General features: G+C 41.7%; 1 protein-coding gene across 2 annotated transcripts in view; it reads left to right on the top strand.

Moving 5' to 3' along the window:
• Positions 1-18,544, top strand: part of LOC117498559 (neurexin-3b-like) — a 314,909-nt gene that overhangs the window by 286,805 nt on the left and 9,560 nt on the right. For both annotated transcript variants that reach the window (XM_034150741.1, XM_034150742.1), the window contains exon 23: positions 14,040-14,118. In XM_034150741.1, coding sequence (XP_034006632.1) covers positions 14,040-14,118 — 79 coding nt within the window. The remainder of the gene's footprint in view (positions 1-14,039; positions 14,119-18,544) is intronic.

Below are 18,544 nucleotides of genomic sequence, written 5' to 3'. Positions count from 1 at the left end.
GCAATAAATATGAAGCTCACCCCTGCAGTAGAGCTTCCACTTCAGAAGATATTTTAAGGTTGGAAGTCGGGTTCTCCGCCTTAAAGGGGCCCTATTGTGCTTATTGGGGTTTTCCCATTCCTTTAGTTTGTTATGTTATGCAGTTGTGCATGTAAAAGGCTGAAATCCAAAAGTTCCCTCGACAGTGAGTTTCTCTCCCACACACTCCTGAAACGCCTCCATTGGTCTCCCTTGTTTACTTTCTTAACATAGTGACATCACTTTGTAACAATCACACTTCTATTGGCTAGCGCTCCAACACATTTTAAGTGATAGGCTAAGGGGCGAGACATCTCTAAGCGGTTGACCAATCACAACAGAGCCGGCCAACTAACCAATCAGAGCAGACTGAGCTCTGGTTTCAGACAGAGGGTGAAAATAGGTGCTGCAGCACAGGCAGTATGAGAAAAATAACACAGTAGAAGCACAAAAAACATATATGAACCTGCAAATGAACATAATAAGGCCTCCTTTAATTATCCCAATGTTCACCCTTAATATCTATGCTATGACTTTTAAGGCGATTGGCCTGGAGTTTACCTGCTAATCATGATACTGGCATGTAGTCAGTTTACAAGGACAATGGGATTCATCATTAACCAAAATCCCAGGTACAATAAGTGCTGCAGTTTCATGAATCGACTTAGACTCTCCTGAGGATTTTTCTCAGCAACAAATTAACGAAAAAACGAAATAGGTGATGAGGCTGATTGATAGTGCTAATGAATGCCAGTTCCAGCTAAATGCAAATGTTTAAATGCAATTAACTTTTAGCCAATCACTTCAGTCAAGATCATTTACTTCTAATTATAGAGCGTATCTTTGAGTTCAACATTACAATTGTGATTTTTTTTTTTCTTTTTAAGCATTCCAGATGTTATTAATGGCGTACTCAAATCCAGATTATTATAATTATTATTTTAGTGAAGATGTAATCTATCCTGAGCAGATGCCAGTAGTCTTGCATGGATTATCAAAGTGGAACAGTTGGTACTAAATCCCGTGCCAAGACATTTTAAAACGTTGAGAGGTTGCTGTGAGATTCCACACTCTTCGTGGTGTTTAATTAACTTTTTTCCAGCACAACGGTTCTGGGAACAAAACTATTATAAAAGTCAAAGTTCTTTTGCCAGCACTTTTTTAAGTTACTCTATATCAGGCTCAGAAAGTTACAGCTTTTCCCTCTTCAAAAAAAACCTGTCACTTATTCGCTTCTGCATCACTCTCTTTTGGCCCACAGGATTATTTTTAACTCGTGTTCCTTGTTGTCTTGCTTTAAATGTATCTTCTAACCATTTGGAATATGTCGTGATTAAGGATTCATGAGAAGATAAATATTACATTCCCTGCTTACAGCATCTCAGAAGTCCCCTCCTTGTTAAGTGGCTCGCCTCATATACTTTTTAAGTTCAAATAAAACCCAGCCGACTCCACTGGTCATTAGCACGATAGTTTACAAGACACAACCTCACACACTAAAAGTAGCTTTAAGTACATTTTTTTGCTTTCTTTTGCTTTTGCACCCTCTGATCTTTGAGCAAAGGCTAAAAAATGTCACAGAGATATATTTTATACACACACAGACATGAATGATACCATTTCATAAGATTCTCACAGACAGAAAATAATCCTAATTTTGAAGTATTAACACTACACCCCATCAAATGAAGCTGTATGTTATACTGAATCATCAGGGCTCATGCACCTGGTGAGTTTCCCACTGTGCTGGTAATGAATCTATGTAGTTGTGAACGTATCTTTTTATGTGAGTAAAAAGCACAGCGAGATAGCATCTTTGCGCGAATATTCACAGATCTATACATGCATTCCTGTCTCCGTGTGCCAGAATGCACCATGTGTCTATTCAATAGAATGTCATTAAAGAGGACATATTGTGCATTTTCAGGTACAATTTTGTGTACAAAATGTCTCCATGCTTTAATGTTCAAAAAGTTCTCTATTTTTCTCATAATGCCTGTGCTGCAGCACATCTTTTCACCCTCTGTCTGAAACCAGAGCCCAGTCTGCTCTGATTGGTTAGCTGGCCGGCTCTGTTGTGATTAGATCAAGTGTCAGAAAGGTCCCGCCCCTTGTCATTTCCCTGGAAGCGTTTCAGGCATTTTCAAGAGTGTTGGAGAGAAACTCCCTCTGGAGATGACTTTGGGATTTTAGCCTTTGCAGACCATTTACATGCACAAAAACCCCATAACAGGAAAGGGAAAGGCTCAAAAACATAATAGGGCCTCTTTAATTAAAAATGTATCTCAGAGAGAACCTTTGATGTTCCATGGCAGTAATTTCTTCTGTTTCGTTGCTCGGCTAGGCTGTTAACAAAGCGCGCTAATGTTTCTCCTCCGTGCCCGCAGAGAGTTGCTGCACACTACAATAGAACCTGTTGCTCCTATCAGTGACGGGTAAAGGATAATTGTATGGATCCATGTGTCTGCGTGCATGCAATTACTGTTAGTCCTCGTTACATGTGTGTGAGTACTGTGGGAGGGCTCAGACGTACAGCATATTTGAAATCATTTCTCCACTGGTTAGTGATTACGTTTCAACTTTCATCCTCTTAAGGGACACTAAAACGAATGCTTAATTTGGTTTGCGCTCATTAGGAATTGGACCCGATGGGACCCGCCGGCTAATTTTGGAGATGTGAAGCTGCCAGCATCAGCCATTACATAACGCCTACATCGATTTGGCTTTACAGCCTTGAAGTCATAATAGCCTTTGACTGTGAGAAATACATCAAGATTGAAGAGGGAGCTCAAAATGTAGTCTACGGGGATAAAAGTGAATTGTCCAATTTATTTCAGACTTAACACATTCTCCATAGAAAGTCAATAGCTTTCCATATTGAACCTTACTTATTGATTGTATTGTTGTATTTAGTGAGGTAAACTCAGTTTATTGATAGAGTTGTTAAGTCACGAACAACAGTTCAAACACAAGTCCTCCTAGATGTCGCCAATCAACAGCTATTCACAATGTGGATAACACATAATTACACCAGAAAAAACATTAGAACACATTGTTTAAGACGTATTAAGTTACTGAACCCATTGGGGTTTTCCATTGGAGCAAATTCATTGCAAAAAATTGAATTAAAGTGGACCTATCATGCTATATTTAAATGATATATTATAGGGCCATACCTATATAAGGTATATTTATACGTTTCTGTTTTCAAAATACCAAACAGATCATGCATTTTAGCCATGCCTCATTTCGCATGTGCTGTTTGCTGTCTACGGGTCTGATTCTGCTGACCACGCCCCCCTGCAGGAGAGGGGAGACGTGCTCTGATCAGCTGCTGGGCTGTCAGAAGAGGGGGAGAAAAAGAGATCTCCGTCCTCCGTGTTTTATTATATAGAGTCGTTATTCATTTGTTTTAAAGCTCAATAAATAACAAAGAAGACCTTTGACCGGCACTTTTCTAATTTTGTCCGGAAGATTTAAACTTTAACGGACATCTTGACCGGCGAAAGAAACTGAAACTGAAACTCTGCCGCACGGTCCCCTCGTTCCTTGGAAGAGGCGGAGAGGTGGGTGTTTGTCATCTGCTGGTGGACTAACTGGAGAGAATTACAGTGCTTGATTCGACGGGGAGGGATTGCATTGAATTAAAGCAGTGGGAGCAACCGCTTGCCTCGGGGAGGGAGAAAAAAAGCCACAGCGGAGAATAAACAGAAGGGTAACCATGGTAACTATGGGCGGGAAGTCTTCTTCGCTGCTTTTGTGGCAGACTACAGCGCCACTTACAGGCCTGGCATATGTACTACAGCGTCTCCAGCGCTTTCGAGCGGCAATGGCCGGCCGTGGCCCAACCCCACATTCCCCTGATAGGTGGAGAGTTGGCCCAATAGCCGTAGCGCCACTTCTGTGACGACATAGAAGTGTTCAAATCTGGATCAGTTTTGATCAGATCCGTTGCAGCCCCTTTTTTAGAGATTTGGGTATGGAGGAAAATAGAGAGGGTTGTGTTTTCTGACACTTGGTGAGTTCCCTGGAACACCGGGGACACATATTCATGTATAAAAGACGTACAAAAGTGCATTTTGCATGATAGGTCCCCTTTAAGTGAGCCTAACAAAGCAGAATGAAATTGTTTTATGAATCGGTCTCAGACCTAATATGATCAGAATAATTCAAGCTCTGTTCAAATGTGCACGACTTCATAACAGAGATCTCAAGAGGACAACAAGTGAGGATCTGCATCAATTCGCAATGAAGATAAAGATGTTATGGGATGTCTGTGTTGTTCACAGCCACAGGGCAGCAAACATTACAATGTATATGAAGTATGAAATAATAAAGGGGAACAGCACAATAAACAAATAAAACATTTTAAAGCACAACAAAAAAAGCATAAAATTGGACATATGTATTTTTCTGCTTGCTTTAGCTTGTTGCAAAGTTCTCTTGTAATCACATCTTGGATGCAAGCCCAGAATGAGAATGTTCTTGGTATTTGGTTTAAACATCAAACAATCTTTATATCACTGGACTTAGCCTTACAGTATGTATATTTACTGTCTACTTTAATCAATCAATCATACGAAATAAAAAAATAATGAATAGTTGCAGCTTAAAAAGTTAAACTGCATGTGTAAAATGCAGTATTAAATAAGATCCTAAATTAACAATGTACTCATGATCCTGCTATTTTAGAAATGCAGCCCAATTTACTCAGGATGTCCTTGTTTAACTGTTCATTTTGCTTCATGAATCATTCCTTTAACAGTCTCTAAGTCAGACAAATGTGTACTGTTTTGTTTAGAGTACCAGTCTCTGCAATATCTTGTAATCCTCAGTGAAATGGAGCCCTTTCCATTCCTGTCCTGTCCTGACTCCCCCACCCCCCAGGCTCTCATCTTCTCTCTGCCTCTTCTTTCGTCACGGCTTTCAGCTTCTCTCACCACCACATCCACGTGAATTCCTGACTCCCTCTTTGAAGGGGAGAACCACAAACCATAACTCTGAGCTATAATCTCTGCTCCAATTTCACGTGCAGGATGGCATGCACAGAACTGTCCTTCATTCTTTTTGCTCACCTCACATGTGTCTCTCACCCACCACCCTCAGTCGTTCTGCTATGCTGCCTAGTGTGTGTGTACATGAGTGTGTGTTTGTCACAGGGCTTCCCTGATGACCTTGTACACTGCGGCAGGGGGGTGATTAAGGATCAGGGCCAAAGACCATTTCCTTTTCCATGGGAAGATGAATGACCCTGTTTGAAAGTGGCTGCCGATGGCCTCGGGGCAATTAGAGTTGGTGTGAGCCAGCAACCCTCGCTGCTCTGTGTACAAAAGCAGGTCCTTGAGAAAGGGAGAAATACTCAGGCACATAACCCATTCTGCTGAAACCAACACACAGCGGTGAGGGTGGACAAATTAAATGCATTTTCTTTTTTTTTCACCCCCCGTCCAAGCTGTTTTCCTTCCTGCTCCACCTCTCACGCTCACCTATTTTTATTTCCCCATAAACCTGGAAAGACCCAGACAAATGTGCTGACTACAGGAGGCCGCTAAGAAAGGCCCACCGAGGGTGCTCATTCGAAATATCAATATTTGATCTAGGAAATCATTTAGCGTGTGGCTTTGGCCCTACACGATGTTTCTGGAGCTCATTCCGTTGTAATTTATCTGCTTAGTCGCTGACGAAGGTTAACAGCGGGACTTCTTAGCACTCCTTTTGTTTGCTTTCATCATCTTACAATGTTGTTACTAATGAAGAACAAACATCGCAATCAAATGTTTTATTAGAAGAGTTATTTTGAACCTACTTCTGTGCTGCCAGTTCCTTCCCCATCTCCCTTCATCATTTGTTTCTCGGATAAATCATCTTATCTGTCCCAGAGTGTCCAAAAAGAGTTGTGGCAGCCTATTGATAGGGATATGGCCTAGTGCCATTGATTCCCCTTGTAATACAAGCCTCTCCCTTGTCGGCCTGTCAAAGCTCAGATCGGACATGATAACGCGCGCTTCAGACAGCCGTCAATAGAAAGGCGAAGCTTCCGCCATGGAGATGACTATCTCTTTCTGATAGGACGGCTGGTGGAGTGGGAGCTACAGTGAGATAGAGAGAAAGAGGAGCCAGGAACGGGAGCTCTGACCTCTGATTTCTGTCACTTTTCTGGGCCATTTCTGAAAATAGTCCGCTGTACGTTGCCTCATCTATAACATGTGGGAAAATATATATGTCCAAGGTGACGAAGGAGCACCTCAGGGAAGAAGAAGTTGCTTTGAATCGAGTCTTTGATTTGCCCTTGCCTCGCCGCCGCCGTCGTCACTTTGATCTCTGAACATGCAACCACATTGGATATCCATGGCAACTGGCTGCCAGCATGAGTCGCTCGAGGAAAATGGATTTGTTTGGGGTTTATTCCCATCAGGACACACACCAAAAAAATCCGCCATTGGGCATCCTGGCATTGTAAATAAAGCAAATTGGGTTTGATAGCGGGGCTTTATAATGGGGATCTATAATGTTGTGTCTCAAAAGGCTTTGTTTCTCAGTGATCCCCTCAGCCTCCGGGCGCAGAAACATGTGAAGGTCATTAGTTGTGATAAGTCCGTGGTGCGTTCAGGAGCAACCTCCCGCGCCCTCCCTGCTATGACTCACTGTACTGTACTTATGTACTCATGTGTGTTTAGATTCCCCTCTCCCCTCCAACGCGCAGCACTGTTCATATTTCATGTCACGTGTGTAACCTAGGCGGCGTTTTAGACCTGACTCTGCTTTTTCTGACCCCGGGGGAAAACTATAGACAGTCGTCGAGCACATCACGTCTTTCTTCTTCTCACCCTACTGAGCACAAGCCACTGCTTTGATGTGACCGATCCAATCACCGTCATGCTCAGCAGAATATTCCTCCACAGACGCAGCAGATGTTCCCTGTTACCGGCCGTGCATTTGAAGACTTTTATTCCAAGTTCTATGTTTGATTGAACCTCAGACGATCAGAGATGGCAAAAGTACACGCATCCTTTACTCAAGTAGAAGTACAGATACTCGTGTTTAAAAATACTCTGGTAAAAGTAGAAGTACTGACTAAACTTCTTTACTCAAGTAAAAGTAAAGAGGGCTTCGAAATGTACTTAAGTAAAAAGTACCCATAACTACCAGCTGTTTTAAAGAGTACCTGACCTCCCTTTATATTAATAGAACAATAATGTCATTGTTAGCTAATGAATGTTTCCATGCTGAACAACGGCAACATGACAACGTTTTCATTGGTCCCTCTTCTTTAGAGAAGACCAGGAAATGATGGATACACGGATCGTGTTCAAATCAATAGGCACGCAATGACTCTAACTAATAATGATCACGCCACTCATTCAAACTAAAGTAACCAGCCTGTTTGGAAAATGTAAGAAGTAGAAAGTACAGGTATTTGTGTTCAAAATGTAACTTACATTTTGAACACAAATACCTGTACTTTTCTACTTCTGTAAGAAGTAAAAGTAAAAAGTAGTCAGAAAAATAAGTAGTGGAGTAAAGTACTGGTACCAGAAAAATGTACTTAAGTACAGAAACGAAGTATTGGTACTCCACTACTTCCCACTTCTGCAGACGATGAATGTAAACACACAATCTAATGAGTTATTTCAAGAATTAGCTGGGGAAAAAGCACTTTTTCTGTATTTGAAGTATGGCATAGTCTTAGAAAGTCTCAGTTTGCTATGAGGTGAATACAATTTCACCATCTGTGGAACACAAGTGATACTGCGTCATATCTTGTTTAAATGTAACTGTAAAGTCAGCGGGGGTTCAGCCACGCCATTTTATCATCCGCAGGTGTGAAGAGAGGGTGTGAGTGCACCTGCATGCTCATTATTATATGGAAAGCCTCAGTAGTTAAGCACATTGAAAACCATTTGAAATAATGAACACAAGTGATAGAAACTAAATAAATCATGCCTTTTTTTCCTGGCTCTCAGTTTTATGCTTCAAACCAGGTGGAATATTGGATTTTATTTGTTCCTGGAAGAAATCTGTCCCACACCGGTTGCATTTATCTGCTTGATGTAGCAGAACGTGGCAGCCTGCAGTGAAACCGCTGCTCCTCTAATATGGCTGAAAGGGTGAAAAGCCTCGATGTTCTTGTTGTCACTGATAGTTTTTAAGGACACATCTCTTGCCCAAATATTACACATATGTTGAAATGAAAGGATACACTCACATATTGTCAAGTCTAGCTTAATACAACACAATATGTACACTTATAATAGTTGTTCTGCCTTACCCTGCCCCTGTAGCTATCCACTCCTTATGCTCTTTCAATAAAGTAAGAGAGAGCATCCAAAGCCCTCGGTCTGTTTACAAATTGATTTCAGCTTTAGCTTGTATAATCCTTTCGAGGTAAACTCTTCTTTTTTTTAAAGAAATTACCTTTTTGTGGGTTTAATTCCTGAGCAATAGAGAAAATGTCAATACATAAGAATTGTGTTTGTTTATTTTACTGTTATACATTTTCATTTATTTTTCAGTTTACCCAATTCTAATATATATATGTTTTAATTGTTTTTACCTTTTTATTTCCTGTTTATTATGTATTTGTTTTTTTACTGGGAATAGGTTGTAAAATAAAAGAAATATTTATATATGAATTAAAAAAAAAGAATAAGAGGGATTTAAGCGATGAAAAGAAAAACAATTGAAGCGAAAAAAGTACTCAGAACTTGCTCAGAATACATATTGCATGGGTTGTTTGAAGATAGACTTGAAAAAATATATGAACTCACTTTAATTAACATTTTACATTAATAGCCAAAGCAGTCCTTCCACACAACGTGCCTTTGTAATATAAAATACATAATCATTGCTGAAAGGCACAGTGGTCTTTTTTGGTAAAGTGTTGGTTTCCCAAGCTTCCAGTTTATTGTGAATCAATCCTGCAGCCTCTTTGTTCATTCTGAGGTCAGGCCTGACTGGTGATGAAGCGTGCATCCATTCAGCAGCTGAGGTAATTGCAGCTCCGCTTGTTAATGGTATCTGCATTGCTGCTGGCTGATTCACGGCCCAGAATTCCTGACGAAACATCCCAGAAGCTTTGTCGAAACAGAAGCACCCAGCATCTTTGCGCCTTCTCTGCTTTGTCAGTGTCTTCGCCATCACTTGTGAAACTAAAAGCTGAGTGTTCTGAGACCGCTCTCCCACGAAGGCTGTCTATCCCCATCGACCGCCGGCGTGATCCTTTTAGTTGATGTGCTGAAGTGGTCAGAGGTAAATGCTGTTTTAATGAAGTCTGCCTATTGATTTGGCCGTGGCGTTTGCTTGTGGCGTTAGGAATTTGCGCATCGCTCGAAGGCAGGGTAATCAGGATAATCAGGCACAACGCACATGAGCCTCTGAGTTTTTATGTTCTGGAATGATCCCGTATTATAGACACAGGAAGTAGAAGGCATGTGTATATTAGAGCTTCCCACACACACACACAGAACAACTGCCTGTAAATCCCGCCACCCAGACTCTTAAAAATGACGTTTGTTGAGAATAATTACAGCGAAAATGAAATCACTTTGCTGCCAAAATATATCCCACTCTATGTTATGGAGATTTACAGAGAGAATTGGATTTCCCCAGCTGTGAAATCAGTTTTTGTTGTCCCGCTGGCCAACCGCATCATTGTTGCTATACCCCGCTGTAGGCTCCCATCGCTGCACACTTATGCATCTTTTCCGCTCCATGAGCTCCCTTTGCATTTACAGTATCATGCTATACGTTATCATAGACGTCTCCGGTGGACTGGGAGAAGAGTGTGAGCTGCGTGTCACTTCATTGGTTAAGCATTAGCACCGAATGCGGGAGAAATAGCACCCTAAGCCCTTCATCAGCAGTGTGAACTGTTGTGACACTTAGAGATACATCGTGTGTTTATGAAAATGGATCAGCCGCTTTATCTAGTGGATCTACAAATGTCTAACCTGGCACTTCAAAAGCCCTCTTGAATTTATTCGAGTGGTATCGTAGTCGTTTTGATTAGAGGGTCTCTTACTACGATGGTTTTCAGTCAAATGCAAAGTGAACACATTGACTCTTGAGTGTGTCCTTTCTGCCAATGAAATGTGACCTTTACAATACATCTGTCCTCCTCTTATCTGTGAATTGGCTTGACGATGAAGTCCATAATGATTGTTCAGCTGCAGCAGGGCTTTGGCCAGACAAGTCAAGAGAGCGGAGAGATTATCAACAGTTTCCGGGAGGCTTACCTCTGGGTTAAAAGCTGTGCCATTTGACATCACATTGATTGGCCATCCTAATCAACACCTTCTTCAACAGTCATAGCAATGTCAGTCCTTGTAGAAATGTTACATGGAACGAGTCCCATTTGTCTGCTAAGTTTTTCCAAAATGCTCCATTTCATCTCTCAACTCAATGATAGTTGAATAATATCGCGTGATCACAATTATCTCCATGGCCTATCAGTCACTGGTCTAATATCAACTCTGTTTTCCCCATAATACACTGATTCGAGGGGGAAGTGTACCCCAGGGGGTAATACTGCAAATTGTCAGGGGCTACACTCGGAGATTGTCACTAAACTCATTTGATGGGGAAATAACGATAATATTTTTTCAAATATATTAAACGTTTTAGACTTCAATATTCAATATTCCTTCTGCAAATATCTTATTATGAATATTTATTTGTCAATTTCTCTAAATCCTAATTTCTCTTATTGTTTTTATACACTATATGCACCATTATGTGTGCACGTACTTGCACTAAAACGTATTCTGATTCTGATACATAAACGTATGTAAATGTTCATAGCACAAGTTGAGTGTGTAGTTCAGGTACTGCAGGTATTTTCATGAATTTCCACATATACTCCAATGTTCTGTGTAACATCTACGGTATAGAAGCGAAAATGTTTAGCTATGTTACAAAACCTGATAGACTACTTGTAGGCTGACTGTTTAAAAAATGTTTACCATTTTTGGCTGTTTTTAAGCCTTGATTATGATGTGCAGACTGCAGGAAATGACGAACAGAAAGATGCCACAAGGGTCCCTGGCCAGTTTGAACCAGGGGGGACTGCGGTCCATAAGTGATCCCCAAAGCTGCAGAGGAGCCTTAAAAAAGATCAATATGAAATTACATCTATTTTAAATGTAAAAGAATACTTCTGTGTGATGATTAAGGGGCACTTCAGCTAAATTGATGGTTCTGAGGTGGTTCTTCAGAAAAAGAACCTTGGGAGCCACTGCTCTAATAAATGTGTTTTTAATGAAATCATGCTGCTTTTATATATCCTACAGTCAAAGTGAAATCTGTCTCATGTCTCAGCCTTTCTGCTCACATGTTGGGATGTGCTGCATGAATACTATAAGCAGCATTTAGGGAGTCTGATGATCATAGCAGTTTTTTTCCAACACATTTCTTCCTACTTCACCCCGCACCACAGGGTGAACACCGTATGTAATATGAATGAATGCAAATTTCTACAGAATTATGTGACATGAGAAGAGTCTCTACAACTTAAATATCTCATTAGAGAATGTTATGGTTTATTCAACGGATTTTATTTTCTGTATGCATGAGAAATGGTAGACATTACAAATGTATAACGGTGCTACTTAAGAAGATGTCTTTATATCTCTCTCTCTCACTGTATTGCCATGTGTTGCTGCAGCCTTCATATCAATCATGCAGAAACTACATGAGTCGAGATTTCTCCCTTACAGACACCCAGTTCCTTGTTAACATAATGTGTAGAAATTCACTTCCTTGGAGAAATGTAACCTTGTTATATATGTGCATAAAAACATCATTCAGATTTGACCCGTGTTTGACTGGACATATTGGAAGTTTTGTTCAAATTGCCTTAACAACAGTTACAAACAAATGTCCTTAGATTCGAATCAATTAAATCCGATTTGATTCCATCAGATAAAATACTTCATTTATTACAAATTGAAAATGTTTTAGTCACAGCAGCATGTAAAGAAAATGAAGAAAATATACATATTAATAATCGAACGATATATATCTATAGAGCGCACGTAGAAAAACGTAATATCCTAACCTATTACCAAATGAACTATAAACATCGGATAGATTAAACTTTGAATTTTATTTAGACAGGACAATACTGTTAAAGGGGACATATTGTGCTAGTTTTCAGTGTTACAAAGTGACAATAAAGGATGGAGGCAATGTGTGTGGAAAAGAAACTCCCTCTGGAGGGAACTTGGGGATTTTAGCCTTTGTAGACCATTTACATGCACTAAACCTATATAACACACTACAAGGAAGAGCATAAAATGGCGCCTTTAAATTAACATAATGAAGTGCGTGTCTGCAGGTTGTATTTACCAAATAAGCAAGCTAGCTAGAATGATAATAACAGATTGTCTATTCAGCTAAATGTCGCATTTAAAACATGTAGATTGGTGTGTAGGACTCTGCTAAGCCGCTGCATCCAAGGCAGTGGAAATATCTGCTCTGAGAGGCTGCCGGCATCAGCTGCAGAGAGACGCTGCATGAATGGGCCGGAGAAAGGCAGTGTGTTCGGCTGATGCTCGGCTGTGGGGAGATCAGGCTGAAATTGCTGGAACAGACTTTGAAGTGGCTCTGCTTTTTCATCTCTTCTCTGTCTGTGTCCCTGCCTCCCACATCTGCCGCTATCATAATAACAAGCAATAACCCTCTTTCAACGATAACCAAGACTTTTACGCCTCTAATATTGCTTCAATAAATAGTCATGTTTACCAAGGGGCCATATTTTACAGCAATTTAGTCTAGAGCCTCCCCTGCTTCATTTCTTTCCTCCTCATGTTGGAGTACAGTACATAATGTGGTGCATTATGCATACAAGCAACACACATGCATTAGTGCATTCTCAAATGTAGTGATACAGAGAATGGCACAGTCCATCATCACACATAATCACAGCACGCATTAGGTGTGTGTGTGTGTGTGTGTGTGTGTGTGTGTGTGTGTGTGTGTGTGTGTGTGTGTGTGTGTGTGTGTGTGTGTGTGTGTGTGTGTGTGTGTGTGTGTGTGTGTGTGTGTGTGTGTGGTGTGTGTGTGTGTGTGTGTGTGTGTGTGTGTGTGTGTGTGTGTGTGTGTGTGTGTGTGTGTGTGTGTGTGTGTGTGTGTGTGTGTGTGTGTGTGTGTGTGTGTGTGTGTGTGTGTGTGTGTGTGTGTGTGTGTGTGTGTGTGTGTGTGTGTGTGTGTGTGTGTGTGTGTGTGTGTGTGTGTGTGTGTGTGTGTGTGTGTGTGTGTGTGTGTGTGTGTGCATATGGTAGAGGCGGACAGCTTTCCCCGGGCCCCGGTTGAAAGCAGCAGCTCAAGCATGGGGGCGCGTTTCATTAGTCTGTCAAACTCAATGATATTTAGAGCCCCACACCCTCGGCCAGGACTGGAAAACTCAATCAGCGCTCTGATTTCATAACCCTGCTTGGTGACAGGGCTTATTTTATCACCCCGCTGATTCATTCTAATAAACGCTGGGTGCCCAGCGCACCTCAGCTGAAATACTACCCCTCCCCACCCCCCTCTGTCCTCCATGGGTCGACCCGAAAAGACGGGGGGGAAAGGGAGGGGGGCGGGATAAATCAGAATTGTGGGAACTGGAGTGTGCAGATAATCCATCGGCTGGTCCGGGGTGTAGCTAGCAAAGCCATCCGCCCTCTCCCTCCCTCCTGCTGCACCCTTTAGCACAAATCAGAAGCCGGGACATTGTTGATCTGCGAGGGCCTGCTGGGGCCATTGATTGTGGACGACAGAGGAGGAGAGGGCCGATAAATAATCCGGGGCAGAGTGCGGAGGGTGAAGGAAAACAATTATCTGCGGAGGTGGAAAGCACATAAAGTGAAGAATGATAAACACTGTGAAATATGATTGACTCCAAGTGATATATGGAAGCCGAAGGACAGACGAGAGGTCTGTGTGTGCAGAGATATCCTTGGCTGTGTGAAATGAGGACTCAGTGTGCTGCCCCAGAGGCCTAACCACGTTTCCCTGTGCATGTGTGTCTTCTTCCACAGACGACTGATGACATTGTCTCGTCGGCGGAGTGCTCCAGCGACGACGAGGACCTGGAGGAGTGCGACTCCGGACATGCAGGTGGGATGGGTGTGTCAACTTGTGCTTGCTCTCAACCTGGTCTATTTCTCCTTATCTTTCTTTGATTTGCTATCCGAGGAGCCTCTCCTCTGAGCATCATGTCCCATGGGAGCTTCAAGTGTAACTTTGAAAAAAAAAAAAAAAGAAACCCTCCGAAAAGTAGCCACTGTGAGAAATATACACTAGTGTGAGGGGTTCTCAGTGTATATCCAAAGTTTAAAGAACTCTTTGGAGATGGATGAAAGCAGTAAAGAACTCCTATATCCTTAGCATGCTCTCTGTAGGAAGTTACCTGTAAAGCTTACATCTATAGTCAGTAGTCAAAGCTCACACCTTCCATCTCTGGAACAAGTTACACTTAGCTATGGGGCACTGGTTGCAGACATGAAGAAGCGTTGATACTAATTTTGTGTTCTCAGCATTCGGTGGAGAGCAAAACTTTACTCAACAAAGTACGAAATTAGTATCAAGCGTCATGTCGCCCGCACTGATGCTTCAAAATGTATCTGTCCTGTACTGGTTGATTTCCTCTTGCTGTGCGTGTGTGTGCGTCTCTCTTGACAGAGGATACATTTTGAGATTCTTTCGAGAACAAAGATGCTTTCAGCATAGATACTGTGATATGTAGCAGACTAACTGCAACAGAGCCTCTTCCTACCTTTTCCTTCCTCCTTCTTCTTCTTCTACTTCTTCTTTTACTCGTTTGTACCTCTGTTTCCTTCGTCGGAGGCTTGCCTTACCTGAAACATTCTAATAGAGAACAGATATCCTCGAATTTCTGTGCGCATCGTCTCTCTTCCCCTCCTCCCTTCACACACACACATACACAAACACATACACACAGATCACTTTGTAATTGCATCAAAGTGATAAACTCAGTGGATTTTGAAATATAAAATCACAGCTAGAATTTAAACAGTAGATTTTAAAAAGGTGGTTATTTTGAGGAAACTTGGGTTTGGTCGACTTTTAAACAACAGCTGTCAATCACACTTGTGCCCAGGGGTGTCTGGCACATATACTTATAGTAAGAAGAGAGCCAGGAGAGTGAGCACTATTAAAACTGGCTCAGTATGTGAAAAGTGTCTCCCCGTAGGCGCTCTGGAAATCATTAACAGCTCAAGCTATTTGATTGCTTCACTGTCCTTCAAAACGCCATCACAGTGGACTAATTGATGCCACGTTAATCTCCCTAAATACGGCTCATCCCAGCACCGAGCACATGTCCACTTTACACTGCTAATAATAATAATAAGTCTAAATTGAAACAATGCGTTGCCCTTTCGCTTTGTTATCTCTGCTCGGAGAACATAACAGATAATCGCCCGTTTATTTGTCTTTCTCGGAAATTAGGTTTTTTTCCCGCGTAAGTAATTTTGCCTTTTTTCTTCCAATCTGTGGGAGAAAGTCATTTACTTTGAAGCCTTATCACGCCATTTGTTTCCTTGAAATGATGACCACATTTAGGTCCTTCGCGCTCGTGGCTTTTAATGTGAGGAGAAAGCCATTTTCTCCGCGTCTCCGTGCAAGAATTGAGGTCCTTTATCTCCAAGCATGAGTTGCTCTCTTAAGTCAGAGATTACCTGAAATTGAATGGACACATTTCTGCAGCTCATGTGTTTTGTCATTTTCATTAGACTATAAAAAAAATCCCAAACCCAAGTATTCTCAAAAGTGGAAGTGCAACAAAGCGTAATGTAAGTTCACTAGAGAGAACATGGTACCCTCCCCTCATATAGTGGCAACATATGTAGTCATAAACACTCATACATACTGTACATTTCACCATGTGGACACAGAAATTCATATCCTCATTCCTTGCCCTGCTTTCAGTCGTATGAACAGTTGCATGACATGTTTGTTTCTTTTTCCGTTGCATTTTGGTTTGGATTTTCTCCTGTGATGCACATGTGAACATCTCTCCTCTGTATCGATTTGGACCCAGCTGTTGGGTTGCTTAGCTTTCTTTTTGGTTGTTTTTCTTTTTGGGGGGGCGGGTCAAGTGGGGTGATTTTTATTTTTTATTTTCTTGTGGTCGTTTGTTTTTATTTCTTTGGTGTCCTCCTCATCATCCGTCGTCCATCCTCCAAGCAAGGATAAAGCCCCTCCTCCCGTTTTTGCCTCATCTTGTGCCGCATGAACTTTTGGTGGTTGGAAAATTGCAAAGTTCTCCTCATCAAGTTTGTGTTGTTTATCATTTCTTTCGTGCCACATGGCTTCTAGAGAAACATCCCCCCCCCCCCCCCCCCCCCCCCATTTTCGATACAACATAGGGAAATGAACGGCAACAAAATCTTTTCTTGCCATCATCCTTTTTTGGGCCTTGTGCAGGCAACCCCATTCTGTCTCAAGAAAGTTGTGTGTGAAAGAATGACTCCCTGTCTCCCCCTTCCGAGCGCTAACCCCTCCCCCCCCTCCATCCCCGACTCACCCCTACCCCCCCCCTCCTCACTCTTTCTTTTAGCCTTTCTGCATATACATGTCTGTTTGAATGCAGATGGCATAAAAAGACTTTTATTGCCACAAAGTATATCTGTTTTTCTATTCTATCTGTTGCTCCAAGTAGAAGGCATTTGTGGCATGCACACTGTACTGGACTGTACCGTAGCTCTAGAGACTAACTTATAATCTCCCCCAAAGCTCCCCTGGCTTCTGCATGGATATGATTGGCATCCATTTTGTATGCTGCTTCCTCTCCACCCATAAGTGTCAGGCTAACCCCCCCCCCCCCAGCTGGCTTCTACTACATGTCGGTGTGTTCGGGGCCACAGTGGGGGTCCCGCGCCCCCGCCGTGGCCCCGTTCAGCTCCTGTGTTTGTGCCTGCTGTGTGTCAGTGCTCCGTCTGCCAGCCTGTCTGTGTCTGCTGTCTGTGGTCGTCTCGTGTTGTCTGTGTTATTAAAAGAAACTGTTAAACCTTTCCTTCTCCCCTTTTATCCCACGTGAGTTCCACAAGAGGGCAAATAAGCAGTGTGCCGTCACCGTGACAGTCCTCTGAATAACAAACATCAACATCGCTTTGAGTCCAGCTCATGATAAAAGTACTCCCACTGATGGAAAATATGTTCAGTTGCATTCAGAAACAGCAAGATACCAATTTATGATTTAATTTCACAGTGATTAACAGTGTTGCAGCTTCTCATTACCGTGTAATCTGAGCCATTTCTGTGATTAATGTGTAATTATCTTTTATTAATTGATGCAAATTATTTTTTGAAGTGCAAAATCGAAATCTTTGATTTGTACATACCGTCCCTACAAGTTGCTTCAAATCCTTTAATCCATAGTGTTAGTCAGATCAGATGATACATTTCAATTAGAATAATATAATAAAAATGCCTAACTTGTACTTAAAATAAGTAATGCTAAAAATGGACAAATGCAGAGCAGACATTATATACAATAATTGTTATGAGAAAAAACATGGATGTTATAAACAGCATTAATAATGGCTTTGCTCCATCATCCCTTGTGGACTAGTCCATATCAATGGAATGGAGCCAGCATCGGTAACACCTGTTTGTCCAGCTACAGCAATGCAATATGTCGGCCACGAGAAAGGTACATCGCATTGGTTGCACTGTACCATTTCCGGTTATATTTAATAACAATTGAAAAGATGGGTTGTTCTCAAATTACACAAAAGACTAGTTTCTTGGCTGCAATCCTCTACGTTTAAGGTTAGGTTGATTCAATAAAAAAAAGCGTTTTAGGCTCTTTCAGCTCATTCTTTTGGTTTTATGGCCGGCAACTTTAGCCTAGTTTTCAACAAAGGTGTTGTTAACAATGTGTTGCACTGGGCCTAAAATGCCCCAAAATCAGGCTTAGGAATAAGAGAAGATCGTCATCATAGTGAAAGAAAATCTATGTTGACTGTTGGAAGACAGACTCCTGTAAATGCATCACCCTAGCCTCCACACTGTGACTTTTTGCTGCACTATAATAATGTTGCTACAGAGTGTAGATATACAGGTAGGTGTTTCAAATCTGTTTGATTTAACACAACATTGTCATTCCTCTAGAGTAGACAGCCTCCAATAAATCTCTGCAAACAGGGTAACTGTAGCACTCCCTGTGACAGTCAATGGATTGTTTAAAGATTGTGTGTTTAATAAAAGGGCCGTGAATGGTCCTGCGTGCGCCATTACCCTATCAGCCTTTGATGAAGTGGAGCACAGATCAAACAGGTCTAACATCTTATACATCTCTCTTCATCTCTTTGGCCTTGGTAAAGTTGCCAGTCTGGGGCTCAAATTGATGTTGGACTGCATGTTGTGAGATTTCTTCATTGCAGTATATTAAGAGCCCCGACACGTGCGGAGGTACAGAATAAAGTATGATAGGGATGGATCACTGAGCTTCCTCGTGGCGTCAGCTATGGCTTTCATCAAGCCCCATCGGGCTATCTGTCACTTCAACACAGTTCTC

This window comes from Trematomus bernacchii, unplaced genomic scaffold (genome assembly GCF_902827165.1).
Source record: "Trematomus bernacchii unplaced genomic scaffold, fTreBer1.1, whole genome shotgun sequence".
NCBI classification, from domain to species: Eukaryota; Metazoa; Chordata; class Actinopteri; order Perciformes; family Nototheniidae; genus Trematomus; species Trematomus bernacchii.
The sequence above is the reverse complement of the archived record's forward strand: the minus strand, read 5'-3'. Positions and strand labels throughout refer to the sequence as shown.